We start from the raw sequence: 20,299 nt of genomic DNA on the forward strand, positions 1-20,299 counted from the left end.
CCGGTCTGTAGCTTTGTTGTCCCCAATGTCTGCTGCTTGACTTTGTTCTTACGAACCGCCGTCTTTGATTTTAAGAATGGAAGCAACCTGACGCTCACTGTATCCCTCTGCCAGTAAAGCCAGAATTGAACCCTTCTTTTCCTCACTCAAAACTTTCCTTTTCAACTCTTTTGGCATGGTCAATAGTTATTTTTTGATTAATATTACTTTTGAGGTACTATTAGCACTGTTTTTGCCATCCAGCTGGTCCTATTGCAAGAGGATAGTGATGACCACAGCAGTGGTTTTTATACTTTTCTTCGTTAAATAAGATTTGGTTAAAGGTGATCACCTAATCAGTACCTAATTCAGTAGAATGAGGTGTGCCTGTGTTGGAATTCAACAGACACGGGAATGGAATGGCTGTCATACATGTAGAGATGCTGATTTAACAAACATTTGCAGTGGTCTCTTAATTTTTTCCACAGCTGTGTGTGTGTTATATATATATATATATATATATATTTATTTTCATTCTCCGGACTAACATTTTTCGCTCTGATATTACTTAATTCCTTTCTTATTTTGGGGATTTGTGTGTATTGTTAGGTATACTGCACTGTTGGAGCTAGAAACATAAGCATTTTGCTGCACCTGCGTTAACATCTGCTAAATATGTGTACGCGACCAATACAATTTGATTTGAGGAGTTATATCAGATGCAACCCAAAATACCCAGGCTAAAATACAATTAAAAAAAACTGCATGTGTTTTGTCTTCACAATAACGAAATTCACCCCAAATCATTTGAAAGCCCCCCAAAACCGACAAAAGACAAGGCACAGCCACAGATCTCATTTCATTAGACAAAGGCAAGTTTAATTAGAACCAATTACACACAAAAATAAAACACTCTTACAAAAATTATAGTGTTAAGTACATCTAATTGCATCAGTCAGCTATAAGATATATAGTCCTGCTAGTGGATCATGCAAAAAAATGAAGCAACAAAAAACTGCATCTCAAATTTGACTTATTATTAAAAAGTTCCATTCTTCAGGGAGGCAGCTATGGAGTAATGCAGAGAGATTTTGTGTAAGAAACAGACTGTAGAGGGATCTTTTTGTGCATTTTAAAGTAAATGAATATGTTTACATATAAAATCAAATCAGTCCATAACCTATCTGGTAAATAGATAGAAGTCACCTATTACATAAGGCGACAAATAGTTCTGTATGTGTGCATTTAAAAAAACTTAAGTTAAAAGATAAATTACAGGTTGTGTGATCCACATATATGAACAATATCCTATCACTGTACAAAGCCCCATCTGAGGACACTTCACTTTGCATACACCTCTATAAAAGAAAAAGATGAGCAATTCATTTTCAATGTATGCTAACTTTAAGAACAGTCCATGGTCATGGATTGCTAGACAGGCAGCCTTAAAAAAAAAAAAGAAAACATTCAACAATTTGTTTGAATGAGTAGAAAAGAAATATGTTCTCCCCCAAATCCATACTTGGAGAGCTAGGTTCAGGTGAGTAGAATTAGGGGGTTCATCTCATTCATTCAGATTTAAATTATAGCCAATATGGAGATATAGAAAACCAACAATCACATGTCAATGTCTACTGTTGGGTTACATTTCATATGACAACTGTGGACTTTGGACTTTATAGCCGCTGAACATAATGTACTGTAGAAGACATTCAACCATTACAGAGGAAAAGTTTTGTATCTGACCACGTCAGCTCCCAAATAATACAACAAATAATATGACATCTCCTGAGAATGTGGCTTGAGGTCTGAGTTATGTTTGTTCAATTCATTGCAACTTTTTGTATGTAGTTTGCTATGCGCCCATCTCAGCCCCAGGTATGAGACTGGTTGCTAATATATTTAAAGAAATTAGCAAACTGCTGCTGTATTTAGCACCAGAAGACCATAACCGGAAGGTAGTAGTAGTTATTTGCCAAAATGACAAGAGTAGCACTTACAAAAGATCTCAAACATGTGTAATCTTTACTTAACAAAATGCATCAGGGTAGCAGGGACTCTTAGCCATTCTTTTGTGGGGACAGAGCAGATCACCATGAAGAAACAATCATGAGAAAGGCCTATGGAACTCATCTTACATGCCCCACCACATGAACCTACTGGATGATGTCACTAGAATTTAAATGGTCAGGTTAATATCTAAATAGTTGAAAAGATTCAGTCAAAAGTACTATGGCACTCAGAGGACAGTGTGTATTAAAGACAACCCGCCCTTAAGACCACCTCTCTACTTACTGTGTAGGAAAGAGGCTATGTAAAGATTTCACCCACAGCAATCTAAGTGAACTTCATTCAAGCTTAACTCTGTTTTCACAAATTGTCTATAATGTAAACAGTAACACTGAGTATTTAAAACATGTATTATTTATTTTTATATATAATGGCAAAAGCTTTCTGAAATATAACAGAAATAAATTATATATATATATTATATATAATTTGAGTGTTTCATTTTCATATTATATAAAAATAACACCATTCAAGCTATTTATTTAATTTTCAAACAAGCTTAGATGTCAGACACTGGTTTCTGGGAATGGAGCGCTGGTTGCTAGGTAGCATCTGAAAACTAGAGGCCCCTGCTTTCTTTGGAGAGGGTCGTTGACAGTGGGGCCCTGCATGTCTGTCTCCATAAGGTCAAGTTCTGAACATGTGCTCCAGCCTCAGAGTGAAGATAGATGCCCCACGAAAGGCCTCAGTGGTAGAAGAGGACTCAGTCACCAGGGGGTGCTAAGGAGCCTTCATGCTCCCTTCATTCCCTGCCTCCAAACATACCAAGCACCATTCAGTGTTGTTGGTAACTGTGGGTAACACTGTGCTCCATCAAACCAGTGATACCAGTCTTATTTATGTGGCCATTGTTTTGTTTAGGTGTGGACTTCATGTTCTGCTTGGTAAGATGGTGCTTTGCTACATGGAATACTGTCTATTTTTAGAATGCTAAAACTGAACATATAATTTTTTTTGTTTTTAAAGAGCCAGCCATTTTTGCAGGTTCCACAAGTTAGTAAATAGTCTGAGTTATTAGCAGCTGAAAAGGTTCTTTTTTAAAAGAGGGGTGGGGGATGAGGGGAAACCCCTAAACAGACGAGACCACTCGCTCTGTCTCCTCTGCCTCCCCCCCTCGGCCTGGCCACATGCCCCTATTGTGGGTGAGAGAGTCCTTGGGCCACTGGACCGCAGACGCCCCCCTCCCCTGGGTGAACTGGATGGTGGTGTCTGACCATGGTCGAGTTCCTCCACTCCTTGTTCCTGCCGACCCCTGCATCAGCAGCGTCTCACTCCACAGCAAAGCCACACGTCTCCTCGATTGCAGTGAGCAGCTTGTCATACAGCTTGTCATAGTGCTCGTAGTGAGGAATATCGATCCGGTTGAAGCTGAACAAAGAGAGGGCAAGAGAGACTTGAGCATGAGCCTTTGGTATTAGGAGTTCTCTATGTTCATGGTTAACAGATACATGGGTGGAAACCTAAACCATGATGTTGATATATCAAAGTGCCCTTCCCAGCTTTGACAAAGGCATACATTGTGCCTGGAGGGCAAGCTGCAGGGTCAGAGCAGACACTCACCAGGTGTGGGCTTTGGGCAGGTTGTTGGAGCTGGCATCGATCTGGTGGATGGTGAAGAGTCGTGGGCCTGCAGCACCTGTAACATATCAACATAGTTACTGTGAAGCACAACGGCAGAGCACACTTCACTCACACACAAAAGACAGTACTGTACTGGACAGCTTGCTCAGCACTCAGCGGCGCCAAGTGTGGGCACAAAGAGCACAGGGTTTGTGTATGTTGTTGTTGGCCTGCGTGGACCCTGGTATTTAGACCAGCAGCAGTGATGGTCCTGTTATGTAAGGTGGAAGAGTGGCGTGAAGCGGCATGTCAGACAGGAAGAGCAGTGGATCACAGTGTGTTCCGCACGCCTGGGTGCTCTCTGGGCATCCTGTCTGCCAGACTGGACCCACTAAACCACTGGACTCTGCTCAGCCTGCTCTGCACAGAGGGTTCAGCTCAGGCAACAACAACACACTCTGAGGCCCTGCTCTCACTCAATGCCTGCTGAGCTGACTCGGGGTACAGTAGAGTAGAATACAAACAACGCTCACCCATCTCCCTCTGGCATAAACATTTGTTACGCTGTCATAACAAACGTCATAAGCCGTCATAATCAATATTACATGCCTATAGGGGGTGGACAAGGGCTATCTAGCAAGCAACTCCACCAGTGAAGTGCAGTGAAACACTGAGAACCTAGCTATGTACAGTTGAAGTCGGAAGATTACATACACTTACAGTGGGGAGAACAAGTATTTGATACACTGCCGATTTTGCAGGTTTTCCTACTTACAAAGCATGTAGAGGTCTGTAATTTTTATCATAGGTACACTTCAACTGTGAGAGACGGAATCTACAACAAAAATCCAGAAAATCACATTGTATGATTTTTAAGTAATTCATTTGCATTTTATTGCATGACATAAGTATTTGATCACCTACCAACCAGTATGAATTCCAGTTCTCACAGACCTGTTAGTTTTTCTTTAAGAAGCCCTCCTGTTCTCCACTCATTACCTGTAATAACTGCACCTGTTTGAACTCGTTACCTGTATAAAAGACACCTGTCCACACACTCAATCAAATAGACTCCAACCTCTCCACAATGGCCAAGACCAGAGAGCTGTGTAAGGACATTAGGGATAAAATTGTAGACCTGCACAAGGCTGGGATGGGCTACAGGACAATAGGCAAGCAGCTTGGTGAGAAGGCAACAACTGTTGGCGCAATTATTAGAAAATGGAAGAAGTTCAAGATGACGGTCAATCACCCTCGGTCTGGGGCTCCATGCAAGATCTCACCTCGTGGGGCATCAATGATCATGAGGAAGGTGAGGGATCAGCCCAGAACTACACGGCAGGACCTGGTCAATGACCTGAAGAGAGCTGGGACCACAGTCTCAAAGAAAACCATTAGTAACACACTACGCCGTCATGGATTAAAATCCTGCAGCGCACGCAAGGTCCCCCTGCTCAAGCCAGCGCATGTCCAGGCCCGTCTGAAGTTTGCCAATGACCATCTGGATGATCCAGAGGAGGAATGGGAGAAGGTCATGTGGTCTGATGAGACAAAATAGAGCTTTTTGGTCTAAACTCCACTCGCCGTGTTTGGAGGAAGAAGAAGGATGAGTACAACCCCAAAAACACCATCCCAACCGTGAAGCATGGCAGTGGAAACATCATTCTTTGGGGATGCTTTTCTGCAAAGGGGACAGGACGACTGCACCATATTGAGGGGAGGATGGATGGGGCCATGTATCGCGAGATCTTGGCCAACAACCTCCTTCCCTCAGTAAGACCATTGAAGATGGGTCGTGGCTGGGTCTCCCAGCATGACAATGACCCGAAACTCACAGCCAGGGCAACTAAGGAGTGGCTCCGTAAGAAGCATCTCAAGGTCCTGGAGTGGCCTAGCCAGTCTCCAGACCTGAACCCAAAAGAAAATCTTTGGAGGGAGCTGAAAGTCCGTATTGCCCAGCGACAGCCCCGAAACCTGAAGGATCTGGAGAAGGTCTGTATGGAGGAGTGGGCCAAAATCCCTGCTGCAGTGTGTGCAAACCTGGTCAAGACCTACAGGAAACGTATGATCTCTGTAATTGCAAACAAAGGTTTCTGTACCAAATATTAAGTTCTGCTTTTCTGATGTATCAAATACTTATGTCATGCAATAAAATGCAAATTAATTACTTAAAAATCATACAATGTGATTTTCTGGATTTTTGTTTTAGATTCCGTCTCTCACTGTTGAAGTGTACATATGATAAAAATGACAGACCTCTACATGCTTTGTAAGTAGGAAAACCTGCAAAATCGGCAGTGTATCAAATACTTGTTCTCCCCACTGTAGGTCGGAGTCATTAAAACTTGTTTTTCAACCACTCCACAAATTTCTTGTTTACAAACTATAGTTTGGCAAGTCGGTTAGGACATCTACTTTGTGCATGACACAAGTAATCTTTCCAACAATTGTTTACAGACAGATTATTTCACTGTATCACAATTCCAGTGGGTCAGAAGTTTACATACACTAAGTTGACTCTACCTTTAAACAGCTTGGAAAATTCCAGAAAATGATGTCATGGCTTTAGAAGCTTCTAATAGGCTAATTGACATCATTTGAGTCAATTGGAGGTATACCTGTGGATGTATTTCAAGGCCTACCTTCAAACTCAGTGCCTCTTTACTTGACATCATGGGAAAAAAAAAAAAAAAAAAAAAAAAAAATGGTAGACCTCCACAAGTCTGGTTCATCCTTGGGAGCAATTTCCAAACGCCTGAAGGTACCACGTTCATCTGTACAAACAATAGTACGCAAGTATAAACACCAGGGAACACGCAGCCGTCATACCGCTCAGGCAGGAGACGCGTTCTGTCTCCTAGAGATGAACGTACTTTGGTGCGAAAAGTGCAAATCAATCCCAGAACAACAGCAAAGGACCTTGTGAAGATGCTGGAGGAAACAGGTACAAAAGTATCTATATCCACAGTAAAACGAGGCCTATATCGACATAACCTGAAAGGCCGCTCAGCAAGGAAGAAGCCACTGCTCCAAAACCGCCATAGAAAAGCCAGACTACGGTTTGCAACTGCACATGGGGACAAAGATAGCACTTTTTGGAGAACTGTCCTCTGGTCTGATGAAACAAAAATAGAACTGTTTGGCCATAATGACCATCGTTATGTTTGTAGGAAAAAGGGGGTTGCTTGCAAGCCGAAGAACACCATCCCAACCGTGAAGCACGGGGTGGCAGCATCATGCTGTGGGGGTGCTTTGCTGCAGGAGGGACTGGTGCACTTCACAAAATAGATGGCATCATGAGGAAGGAAAATGATGTGGATATATTGAAGCAACATCTCAAGACATCAAATTGGTCTTCCAAATGGACAATGACCTCAAGCATACTTCCAAAGTTGTGGCAAAATGGCTTAAGGACAACAAAGTCAAGGTATTGGAGTGGCCATCACAAAGCCCTGACCTCAATCCTATAGATCATTTGTGGTCTGAACTGAAAAAGCGTGTGCGAGCAAGGAGGCCTACAAACCTGACTCAGTTACACCAGCACTGTCAGGAGGAATGGGCCAAATTCCCCCAACTTATTGTGGGAAGGTTGTGGAAGGCTACCCGAAACGTTTGACCCAAGTTAAACAATTTAAAGGCAATGCTACCAAATACTAATTGAGTGTATGTAAACTTCTGACCCACTTCACATTCTTAAAATAAAGTGGTGATCCTAACTGACCTAAGACAGGGAATTTTTACTAGGATTAAATGTCAGGAATTGTGAAAAACTGAGTTTAAATGTATTTGGCTAAGGTGTATGTAAACTTCCGACTTCAACTGTAGCTACTGTACATGTCCCAGGAGGGTGAGTGATGTGAGGGTACCTTGGAGGGCTTTGAAGCCTTGCAGAGGGACCCTGGAGGAGCCGGTGACAAACTGCAGCAACCTGGCCCGGCGCTCCTCATCGTACGACTCCACGGCCTTCCAGAACCACTTGACGATGTTGGTGTCGGGGGTGCAGTGCTTCAGCCGCGTGTTGGACTTCCAGTCGTTGATGTCGATCTTACCCAGGCCACACACTATGAGCTGAGGTGGAGAGAGGGAGAGAATGTGAAATGAAAGTCAAAGGGAAACTGTAGGGAGAAAATGGATGTGGAAAATGATGATGTCCACTTGTGGATGGAGAATGTAGCCATTTTCTAAAGAATGGACAGTGAAGCTAAGTACTGCTAGTCTGGGGGATGTGTCTCATTCATACCTCCAGCTCTTTCTCGTCGAAGGCCTTGAGGAGGTGCTGGGAGATGACCTCGTTGAAGCCCTTCTGCAGGGCCAGGAACTGAGCCTCGATGCCTCGCAGGAAACGCCAGTTCACATACAGTCTGGAGGGAGAAAGAGAGTCAGAGATCTATGATTCATACTGGAACATCAAGGCTTTGCCTTCACATCAGCATGGTTCTGAGCCTCTTCACATGTACTGTACTCACTGATCCTAGGTCAGTTAACTGTAGCTGGTCACATGCAGCTAAACTCATCTGATATCCAAACAGTATCTCCTCCCTACTGGGCTTGACTGTCGACTGCTAGCACAACCCTTTTCCTGTGTGGTGAGGAGGGGCAGTGGGGGAGTACTCACCTGACATACTCCTTCTTGGTGTCCTGGGTGACCTGGATGATTTTGCCGTTGGGTTTGAGTTCGTGCTGGATGATCTCCCCGTAGGCATTGTGCTCCACACAGAAGGTGTGGTCCAACACCCCTGTGATGTCATTGTCCCTGAGAGAGACAGAGAGACAGACAGGGGGGTTAGAGAGAGATGGTGCTGGGGGAGGGGGAATGTTAATGTATGTATGGATCAAAGTACAGCTGAAGAGCTCATCATGTGTAGCTACATGATCATGAGTGGTTATTTTAGGGACTTTAAACGTACACCAGTAGATGTTATAGTTCACATACACCAAATTATTACCCTATGAAAAGATAATGAGCTATTACAATCTATCGCAATTAAAAACCATGTTAATCTCTGTGAGCGCATCTTGGTCTGTGTGAGGATGTTTTTCCGATTTCCTTCCTACTCACAGGATCCAGACGAGGCTGTTGTGGAGGTCTGGGTCGACTGACTCCATGTCGTCCAGGGTGATGGGTTTCCCCAGCAGCTGTTTGTAGAAGGGCAGGGTGAAGCCCCCGTCTATGTAGTGGCCGTGGAACACCGCCATGCCCATAATACGACCCACAAAGTGGAAGTAGGACAGGTGCTCCTGGGGAGGTAGACAGAAACACCTTTAGTCCTCTTAAACACTTCATAGTACATCAATTTAACATTGCATCTCCCAGTCTTCTGAGAATTACCAAGATTTAGCAACTCAAGGCAGAATCCTAACTTAAGATGCATGCATGCAACTCAAACATTTTCTTAAGTCATGCATTGATGTCGATGGGAGATTTGCGCAATAAATCAGATTTCCTCACGCATGTCTCAAGTTAGGATTGGGCCTTTGGTAAATAATAAATACCTGTTGTTCTTACAGCTGGGAATTTATTGCAGTACGTAATCCTTACAAAGGTTAAGACTCAAAAGGTGAGCAGCAGCATGCAAACTATTTGCCATTGTAAAATATTTCCCTTATGATGGATTTAACAACAAAATGCTATAGAGGCAGTAAAGAGTCTCAAAACCGCAGATAAAGAGTTGCCTAACTCATCACCAGTATCCAGGAGCTCTAGGATCTAGCATGAGAACAGTTGATAGGTGCAGGACCAAACAAATAGGCAGAGGAGAGCGAGAGAGAGAGAGATTGTGCAAGACTAGAGCAGATGAGCTGTCCGTGTGACCTCGTCTTTCACATCACAGCGGGGCGGGGCGGGCTGGCGGCGGCGTCTGGGTCTCTGACTCACCGGGTTGACGGCCGAGTCGGGGTTAATCTGCAGGGTGTAGATGTCATCGCGGGAATACTGGAACAGGCCGTAGTACGGATTCAGCATCTCATGGGACAGCAGATACAGCCACTCCCTGTACACACAGGAGACACAGAAAGGGACAGATAAAGAGAGAGACAGACGATGAGAACATCCATTGTGAAATCTCTTGGTCCATTCAATATTTTTTCAAGGCAGGGAACATCAATTTCAGAAAGTGAATGCTCCATGACAATTTAAAAAGCAGATGTATAATGCTCAGATTGGGTACTTTAAATCAATATTACCACTTGGGGGACAACCTTGTTTCAGCAGATGTTGGCATTCAAATCAAAATCAAATAAAACGTTATTTGTCACATGCTTCCTAAACAACAGGTGTAGACTTACTTGTGTGTGTGTGTGTGTGTGTGTGTAAAAATGCGTACTTACAGGCCCTTCCAACAATGCACAGAGAAAAATATAGAACAAATAATAACACGAGGAATAAATACACAATGAGTAACGATAACTTAGCTGTATACGCGGGCTACCAGTACTGAGTGGATGTGCAGGGGTACGAGGCAATTGAGGGAGATATGTTCATTTAGGTATAAAGTGACTAGAAAACAGGATAGATAATAAACAGTAACGTATGTGATGAGTCAAAAGAGTTGGTGCAAAGAGGGTCAATGCAGATAGTCCAGGTAGCTATTTGGTTAACTAGTTAGTAGTCTTATGGCTTGGGGTAGAAGCTGTTCAGGGTCCTGTTGGTTCCAGGTGCATTTACTTCTCTAACACACAATAAACATCTTCTTAGTTCCATGATGATGCATATTTGTTATTTTTTCCTCATGCTTTGTTGTGGATTCCTACCTGGCCACTCCTCCGTAGTCCAGCCCCTCCTCCCCTTTAAACTTCACCATCAGTCTCTTCCACAGGTCCTTCGGCCTCATCTTCATCACCTGGCGGTAAGACTCCTGTAATACATACAGAGACACCTTTGTAACGAACGGGACTGGGATGGAGGACTGCACCCCCAAACCTACTGAATACTTCCAGAGACCATCTGGTATATACTGTACCGAGCCAAAGAATAAACATTTGTGTGCTCTGTCATTTAGGACCAGCCTGGCTGGCCCCTGCCTGCCTAGCGATGATGTACACCCTCTCCTCCCCTGCCAAAGTAACCTGAGTGTCCAGTCCAACCTTAATCAAAGCGCATTATCAGGAGGTGGGGGCGATAAGAGGACATTCCCCAACGTGACACATTCCACCAAGAGATCCCGTGAGTCTCTCAATACTGCACCCCCCCTCCCCCTACCCCTCCCCCCACCCCCCCACCAGTGTCCAAGTCTCAGTGGCTCATGGGAAGCGGGGTAGGAATACAGAGTATGAGTCTGGAGAAGCCCGGCCTGTCTGCCTGTCCTAAACATGCAAACCAATGACCAAAGACCTGTGCAATTCCAAATTGCTTCAAGCTGAAGACAAAAAAAACAAAGAGAAGAAGGAACTGTCCTGAAACAATGATGAGAAACACTCCTCATGTTCCTCGCCAGAGGGGGCTTCTGTAGAACATTAGACAGCAGTGTTTTAGTAACAAACTTTCCCCTTGGCACTCAAGAGTCTGGGATCATTACACGCCACTCTGGGTTGGTGCGTTCACCCCACATGCACAGAGCTGCAGACACAGGCCCAAGCTAGTTAAGTGTCAGGGACAGTCTCATTAAACGTGGATTGGGAGGATAATAATAATAAACAGACAGAACAGAAGAGTGGAACAACAACACTGCTTTCTCCCCATAGCTGGTCCACTGTGCCCTCCAGTTACACTGAGGATGTGTCAGCGGTGACGCCAAAGAAATAAGGCCCTCTTATCTTTAATAGAATGTACACACTAAGACAGCTTGACAGTCCACCAGCTGACACTTGCCCACACAGCTGTATTTCTAACAGCTCGGCGTGTCCAGAAAAGCGATTAAGTTATGTCTAGCCTTAAAATCCACCCCCCTCTCCCTTTCGTGTTGAGATCAGCCAACAAAAATGTCTTCCAGATTAACAGACAAGGATGTTCCAGCACATATTTAACGAGGGTCATGTAGTCTGTTGCAGGTGTTGTTGCTCTGAGGAGGCTCCACACCTCCCAAACTAGAAAACCTCCCCCACTGGGAAGTGAGTGCACTTCACAAAAGCCTTATTTCAAACAAGAGGTCTGCTTTGGATATGAACATACTCTCTTCACACATCATAGATAATAGCGTGGTGGATAACGCCGTGACAGAAACATGACGAGCAACGACCTTGAGAGGAGAGGGAAGAAGAGGATGGGAAAATCATTGCCTGAGTTTAGAAAGTGAGGTAAAATATCAGGTATAATAAACTTTTGCAGGTGTAAATGACAGCGAGGAAAATGTCCAGAGTTGATGCTTTCCTTCAGGATCGGGATAGTCAACCTCTTCAGTAATACTAATTAAAGACTCAACAATGCTGGTTGTGTTTAAGAACTGAGGGTATAACACTAATTTGACGGTCTCACCTCAAAGATCTCCTCGCGGGACACCTCCATACGGCAGTGGCCTGCCTGGGGCTGCTGCTGGGACAGCTCCTGGCGGAGGATCTTCAGCTTCTGCACCAGGTCCCTCTTGTACTTGGGCACCGTGAGGCACTCTGCCTCCTCTGGCAGATTACCTGGAGACACCAGTGCCTGCTGCGCCTGGTCCTTCAGCTGGTTCTGACGGCTGGGGATAGAGATAGAGAGAGAGAGAAATCATTGTTGAGACTTGGGGTCGTAACAACACGTACAGGTACACAAAAGTAAACCACCACAAAAAAAAAAGAGAAAACCTAGAAAATACAGCCAGGCAGGAATTCTGTCTCCCTCCTTTTGCTGACTGGAGAACGAGAGGTAAACACACTGAGGTCATCTGGGAAGCACATCAAGTCAAACAAGCTGCCATGTGCCCACAGACATAGGTGGAGGTGGTATTTCTGAACACTCACACAGGAGGGGGCAGAGCCAGAGGGTGGTGTGATGTGTCCGTGGAGCCACATTGTCTGTCTGTTAACAGGACGGAGGTGTGGTGCAGCCAGTGGCCTTTCCTCCACACCCCGCCAAGCTCTCCATACAAACGGCCCTGTCGGACGCTCCTCGTGGGCAGCTCCACTGGGCTGTGGGCTCCTGCCGTGCTGGGCTCTGCCAGCTCACAGGTGTGTGCCATGCCAACCCCCTCCGGCGCTGGCCCCACGGTGGTCTCACAGAGAGAGATGGCATGGCACAGACAGAGAGAAAATAGACAGTTCTACAGGGGAGAAGCAAAATGTGGCCACAGCAAGAGACTTCAGCAAATAGATTCAGTGTCTGCCTCATTCTGCACTGAGCAGTGAGGGTTCAATGAGGGTGTCCATAGACCTCATGTCGTCAGCTTAAATTGTTCAGAAAGGTTCTTTATTTGTTTATTAACAGGAGTGACATTTCAGTGCAAGTTCCTTCATAAGAGGATACGTGTTGCTGACTATAGGAAACCAATAAATGAACAACCAAGGTCTCTAGGGTTCCTAAAAGCTAAGAAGACCACCTCAGTGGGTGGCTGTAACTGTGATAAAACATCAGTGCAGTAGAGCGGTTAACCTCCAAATCAAAAGACAGGCTATGAATATGATCTGCGGTGGTAGTGAACGAGATCCTTTACTCCTGCCCAAACCTCTGGCCTGAGAGTGAACTTCTGAACCACAGCAGGGTTGGTGGAAGGCTCTTCTGCTCAGACACACAGAGAGAATCAAAAGGCCCGTTATGGAGCCAGCGCTGGAGGATTATTTGCATTCTGGCCTTTTGCACTTTAGTGGGGCATAGCGGGCACGCTCACCCCCTGAGCAGGGTTATAAACACCAGACTGTACAGCCAGCCACAAAGGGTTGTGTGTGTGTGCGAGAGAGAGAGTGTGTGTGTGTGTGTGTGTGAGAGAGATGGGCAGAGTGTGTAAAGATGTTCGCATGCTTCCCAGCTGAAACAGTTTGGAAGAGTTTGTGCATATATTATGACGGCATTTTGTGACGTTTTGTGACATGGTTGTTTGGGCACACAAAATGTTTTCTTGAGGCAAGCCGAAGTCAGTCGCCGAAATCTACGCCCCTTCGTCGGTGATTGGTCAACAGTAGGGATTCTTCAGTAAAGTCTTGTCATTTAACCAGAGACGACTCATTTTCATGCACATTTTTTCATTTAGAAATACTGCACCAAACATCTTAGTTAGATGTAAAATTGCGTGACTAAGATCTCCTCAGCAAAAACATCTAAATTAATAACAGATTTCTTGAGTTATCTTAGATTAATTCTGACTATTTTGAGGAAGTGTATACTGGCTACGGCGTCTCAAAATGGACAAACAGTACTATTGCCACTTTTTTCTCATTTTTCAAGCGAAGGTCTTTAAAAGGAGTATGTGAGCACACTCGTTCGGTTCGCCTAGCCGCCAGCTGAACTGACGCATGCTGACGCCTTAAGTGTGTGGATAAGTGTGAGAGGGGGGCAGAGAGTCTGTGACAGGAGAATCATGGAGCAACAACCCATCCTGGACTAAATGGATTTACCTAGGCCCAAAAAGTACAGGATCATATAATATTGGATAGGGCAAAACCACTGAAATCCAGTCATTTCTAACAACTCAGCAAATCTATTTCTGTCTGGGACAGCTACTAAACACCTGCCGTTCACTGTACTATACAAACCAGACAACCTTTTATTAGGTATAATGTGATCAAATATGGCAAATACCCAATCACAGCTCTCAAAAAGATTTGTTTGGAGGATCATACACTGAGCAGAAGTAATTGATAGTCATATAGCAGTCATCCTGATCTTTATATACACACACACCATAATTCATGGTGACAGCTTATTCTAAGGAGTGACTGCTCTAGGCTCCCACTGTCTTTGGCCTCGTCTAGCTGAGCTGGATTGGCCACTTCCTGCTATCCCAGAAAGCCACAGGGCCCCATAGGGCACTCCAGTCCTCCTCCTCAATCCATTTATTTCCTGCAGACTAGACAGAGGGAGGGAGGGAAAGAGGGGAGAGGGTGGAGGCAGGAAGGGATGCCTCCGGACAGCACCCAAACAGAGAGGACAACTCAGACAGGGAGAGGAGAGGCACTGAGCCACAGAGCAGCACTCCCTCCACTTTCACGCATAAATCAAACATTCCTGCCCGTCACACACACACACACACACACTGACTAGTGTGCATTATTTATCTATTTTTCAAACTCCTTTTAAGAGAGTAAGATGGCGTGGTGTGTTACCTTCTGAAGACACTGTAATGATATGCTCAGACAGTAATACAGTTGTAGCTCAGTTGGTAGAGCATGGCGCTTGCAACGCCAGGGTTGTGGGTTCGTTTCCCACGGGGGGCCAGTATGAAAATGTATGCACTCATTAACTGTAAGTCGCTCTGGATAAGAGTGTCTGCTAAATGACTAAAATGTAAATGTAAAAACTCAGTGTAAAGCTAGAGAACGCTAGACCCCTGGGAACTGATCCTCAGTGTTCAGAGGGCAGACCTGAAGCCAGGTCTTAAGGCCAGACAGGGATTTTGTTACCTATTGTCCAGTGACCAGGCTTAGAGTCAGGAGATTGCAACATCACAGGGTGAGTTTAACCAAAAACGTATTGTGGCTCGCTGAGGCAATGTCTTTAGCAAATAAAAGGGGTAATAAACTATAAGCTTGAAGGACACGTACAGTGGGGAAAAAAAGTATTTAGTCAGCCACCAATTGTGCAAGTTCTCCAACTTAAAAAGATGAGAGAGGCCTGTAATTTTCATCATAGGTGCACGTCAACTATGACAGACAAATTGAGGAAAAAAAATCCAGAAAATCACATTGTAAGATTTTTAATGAATTTATTTGCAAATTATGGTGGAAAATAAGTACTTGGTCACCTACAAACAAGCAAGATTTCTGTCTCTCACAGACCTGTAACTTCTTCTTTAAGAGGCTCCTCTGTCCTCCACTCGTTACCTGTATTAATGGCACCTGTTTGAACTTGTTATCAGTATAAAAGACACCTGTCCACAACCTCAAACAGTCACACTCCAAACTCCACTATGGCCAAGACCAAAGAGCTGTCAAAGGACACCAGAAACAAAATTGCAGACCTGCACCAGGCTGGGAAGACTGAATCTGCAATAGGTAAGCAGCTTGGTTTGAAGAAATCAACTGTGGGAGCAATTATTAGGAAATGGAAGACATACAAGACCACTGATAATCTCCCTCGATCTGGGGCTCCACGCAAGATCTCACCCCGTGGGGTCAAAATGATCACAAGAACGGTGAGCAAAAATCCCAGAACCACACGGGGGGACCTAGTGAATGACCTGCAGAGAGCTGGGACCAAAGTAACAAAGCCTACCATCAGTAACACACTACGCCGCCAGGGAGTCAAATCCTGCAGTGCCAGATGTGTCCCCCTGCTTAAGCCAGTACATGTCCAGGCCCGTCTGAAGTTTGCTAGAGTGCATTTGGATGATCCAGAAGAGGATTGGGAGAATGTCAGATGAAACCAAAATATAACTTTTTGGTAAAAACTCAACTCGTCGTGTTTGGAGGACAAAGAATGCTGAGTTGCATCCAAAGAACACCATACCTACTGTGAAGCATGGGGGTGGAAACATCATGCTTTGGGGCTGTTTTTCTGCAAAGGGACCAGGACGACTGATCCGTGTAAATGAAAGAATGAATGGGGCCATGTATCGTGAGATTTTGAGTGAAAACCTCCTTCCATCAGCAAGGGCATTGAAGATGAAACGTGGTTGGGTCTTTCAGCATGACAATGATCCCAAACACACCGCCCGGGCAACGAAGGAGTGGCTTCGTGAAGAAGCATTTCAAGGTCCTGGAGTGGCCTAGCCAGTCTCCAGATCTCAACCCCATAGAAAATCTTTGGAGGGGAGTTGAAAGTCTGTGTTGCCCAGCGACAGCCCCAAAACATCACTGCTCTAGAGGTGATCTGCATGGAGGAATGGGCCAAAATACCAGCAACAGTGTATGAAAACCTTGTGAAGACTTAGAGAAAACGTTTGACCTGTGTCATTGCCAACAAAGGGTATATAACAAAGTATTGAGAAACTTTTTGTTATTGACCAAATTTATTTTCCACCATAATTTGCTAATAAATTCATTAAAAATCCTACAATGTGATTTTCTGGATTTCTTTTCTCATTTTGTCTGTCATAGATGACGTGTACCTATGATGAAAATTACAGGCCTCTCTCATCTTTTTAAGTGGGAGAACTTGCACAATTGGTGGCTGACTAAATACTTTTTTTCCCCACTGTATATATCAAAAATTTTTGTGGGATGACAGCATGAGGGGTGAGAATTTCTGAAATAGTTTGCCTTGATAAAAGGCAGATGTCTTGATGGAAAACCATGCCGGCCTTCTGATATCTTTTCCAGAGTTTTGTCGCTGGTTGGAATGTCACTCCCACCCCTCGTCTCAGCCAGAGTCCAGCTTCTCTGCTCCACACCGGTCAGTGAGGGGACAAAATCAGAGAAGGTATTCTCAGATAGGATGATTTACCTCCCGAGTGGCGCAGTGGTCTAAGGCACTGCATCGCAGTGCTAGCTGTGCCACTAGAGATCCTGGTTCGAATCCAGGCTCTGTCGTAGCCGGCCGCAACCGGGAGACCCATGGGGTGGCGCACAATTGGCCCAGGGTAGGGGAGGGAATGGCCGGCAGGGATGTAGCTCAGTTCGTAGAGCATGGCGTTTGCAATGGGGGGCCAGTATAAAAAAATATAATAATAATGTATGCACTCACTAACTGTAAGTCGCTCTGGATAAGAGCGTCTGCTAAATGACTAAAATGTAAAAGTATAATGATCCAGTCAGACTGGGTCAGGCCCATGAGCCCTCTACTAACCAGCAGACTTAGCACGCTCCAAACCTCTGAGCCACCACCCAATGCGTGTTACATTAGCGCACACCTAGAGATCCCGTCGGCTGCGTTTACACAGACAGCCTAATTCTGATATTTCTTTCATTCATTGGTCTTTTGATCAATCAGATCAGCTCTGAAAAAGATCTGATGTGATTGGTCAAAATACCAATTAGAGGAAAAAATATCAGAATTGGGCTGCCTGTGTAAATGCAGCCTTAGGTTCTCCAAGTCAAAGTCAAGGGTTTCTCCCTTTAAAGCAGAACCCAGGGAAGGTATGTGGCTGGACCCAGGGCCCATCGTACATCATTCTAATGGCCACAGATCCGCTCTTGGCTCTGCTTAAACGCCTCTCATTTCGATACAATTATTCCTCTCAAACAAAGACATCAATAACCTAGAAAACTCTAATTCTCAAGTTTAAAGTGAAATAATAAATCGGACCAGTGTTTTTTTTAAAAGAGGAGAAACACTGTGTACTGCTTTTCACACATCTGGACATTATTGTGCTTAAGACTAGATTCTTGCATTACAAACATACATGGCTTGCCAGCCTGGGTTTTTATAAGGTTTTCAGAGGACCGCAGAAAAAGAAAAAGCACCAAAGTCCCAAACACGTTCTTTGATCTGTCAGAACAGGGGAAAATAACACCAGATCTTTCCATCGATGCATTCCGCCTCTCCCTGCACGGAACAGGAATGAGGTCAGACGGAGGAGGCCCACCGAAGCCTCCCGTACTCTGCTCCACCTTTACACTGCACTGCGGGTAATGCTGCAGCTATCGTTACATGGCCTGTATTTGAACAGCTGCGAGGAGAAATTCTGAAGCGCGCGCACGCACACACTGCCACGACACACACCAAAACACACTATCACACACACAATTCATTGACTCGGGCATCAAATTTATGCTCCATTTCCTGGACGTAAGACGCTCCTCAGCCACAGACACATCAGTCTTGGTTTCCACATTGCTATCTGATGTCGAGCCAAAACCAGCTTTGTGACGGATTGTGTGCTAAAACCCCTGCATGATCAAAACCGCTGCAGGGCGGTGGAATTCAGCCTTGTGCGTGCAGTGTGTGTGTGTCTGGATGGGTGAGGTTGTGTGTGGTAGTGTGTGAGAGAGAGTGTATGCACAGGAGAAAGGCTTCTCTGATAGCTGAACCCCAAAAGGTGTTTAACACACCTTGGCACTGGACTCTGTAAAACATCCTGAGGTGGGGGAGTCAATATGTCTGTGTGTGTATCTGTCTGTGTGCAGTCTGTTCTGTCTCCCCAGAACCAAGTGTTGGAGAAATAGAGGTCGGCCATAGAATAGAGAATAGACAGGGGAAATAGAGGGCCTCACCTGATCTGACTATTCTGAATTTCGATGCCACTACGGGAACCATTGGGGCTTGGGCTGCAGAACACAAAACAAAACAACAGTTAAACAACAGTTACACAGCCACACTGCCAGCCAGTCATACATTACAGTTCTCCCTCAACTACTTCTCATTTAATCTGGGCTGTTATGTAGCTCTGGACCATGTTTAATTTGTGGCACTGGTATAACCCGACACTCACTTGAGGACTAGATGCAGGTTGGCGGAGAGTCGCGGGTCTGTGAACTGCGTGGTGCGGTTGTTGTGGTCCACAAAGTAGACCCGGCCGGTGGCTGTGTTCCTGATCTCCCAGCCCGGGGGCAGTGGGCCCAGCTCCTCACAGTTTACATTACTCAGGTCTCTGGGAACCACAAATACACAACACAGTCAGAGGTGAAGGGCAGAAAAGAAAGACAAAAGAAAGATGAAAAATAATCAAAGAAAGAATGAGACGTAAGACCAATCAAAGTCAAGGTATGAAGCAAACCTCAAGGCTGACGGTAACTGGGAAACAAAGAGGCGTGAGAAAAGGATTCCAAAACGACATCACTTTTATTCCATTTTTCTTCTTCCCGTCTAAATTATTTATTGCTGCCATGCAATCCTTTCAGCTGGACTCCTTTTGCTGTCCGTGGAGAGAAACTTTAAGAAATTACAGCAGACCCACTTCACTGGTAGTGACTTATTGGACTGAGGCCCAGCCAAATGACCAAGCCTCTCAGCACTGGGAGCTTGGCAGCCCAGCATCTGCTGCACACACAACCAGGGTGTGGCGTGACCAATAGGATAGCAGGAAGTGCAAGAAAAACACCATCTATCACACATATTTCAAGGGGGAAAGAGAACAGCAATGTCTAGGTATTTTTCGATCACTGAATTTCTTTCTATTGACTCTATTCCCAGTACACTGACGTGTTGATGTGTGTTCTTCTTTGGGCCTGTGGTAATCGATAAAGACACACATGTCTGAGTGAGTGGAGTCTTTGAGCCATATGTACAGTAGGGCTGAAGGCTGTGTGCTGAGAGCTGAGGGTCTCGAGGCAGAGGTCATACCAGAGGTGTCTGCTGTGAATCCTTTCAGATCCCTGTGATTGACATTTACATGCCATTTAGCAGACGCTTTTATCCAAAGTGGCTTAAAGTCATGAGTGCATTCATTTCATATACGTGTGATCCCGGGAATCGAACCTGAGGATAGCTAGCCAATGTTTGTCCATCCCATGACAGAAACATAGGTGGAGGTAGGTGATGGTTTATATAAAAACACCCTCACCCAAACCTGCATTACAGCATCCCAGATTATCCTGTTTTTGTCATCAGCCTTAAATAATTTGTGTTGGAAATACTTAATGAGTGAACTGGGTATAGTGTACAGAGAGTATGTGTGTATTCAGACAGTGGTGGTGGGTATACCTGGGCACTGTGTGTTCAGACAGTGGTGGTGGGTATACCTGGGTACTGTGTGTTCAGACAGTGGTGGTGGGCATACCTGGGTACTGTGTGTTCAGACAGGGGTGG

General features: G+C 45.0%; 1 protein-coding gene across 2 annotated transcripts in view; it reads right to left on the bottom strand.

The window, feature by feature from the left end:
* Positions 1-831: 831 nt before the first annotated feature.
* The window catches only part of LOC121568980 (E3 ubiquitin-protein ligase SMURF2), a 63,048-nt gene continuing 43,580 nt past the window's right edge, over positions 832-20,299 (bottom strand). For both annotated transcript variants that reach the window (XM_041879528.2, XM_045221138.1), the window contains 11 exons: positions 18,984-19,142; positions 18,766-18,819; positions 12,020-12,221; positions 10,360-10,463; positions 9,485-9,599; positions 8,669-8,847; positions 8,225-8,362; positions 7,850-7,970; positions 7,476-7,677; positions 3,610-3,685; positions 832-3,417 (listed from right to left, as the gene is read on the bottom strand). In XM_041879528.2, the coding sequence (XP_041735462.2) occupies positions 3,318-3,417; positions 3,610-3,685; positions 7,476-7,677; positions 7,850-7,970; positions 8,225-8,362; positions 8,669-8,847; positions 9,485-9,599; positions 10,360-10,463; positions 12,020-12,221; positions 18,766-18,819; positions 18,984-19,142 (1,450 nt within the window). In that variant the 3' untranslated portion in view covers positions 832-3,317. The remainder of the gene's footprint in view (positions 3,418-3,609; positions 3,686-7,475; positions 7,678-7,849; positions 7,971-8,224; positions 8,363-8,668; positions 8,848-9,484; positions 9,600-10,359; positions 10,464-12,019; positions 12,222-18,765; positions 18,820-18,983; positions 19,143-20,299) is intronic.

Source organism: Coregonus clupeaformis, chromosome 7, assembly GCF_020615455.1.
Source record: "Coregonus clupeaformis isolate EN_2021a chromosome 7, ASM2061545v1, whole genome shotgun sequence".
Taxonomy (NCBI): Eukaryota; Metazoa; Chordata; class Actinopteri; order Salmoniformes; family Salmonidae; genus Coregonus; species Coregonus clupeaformis.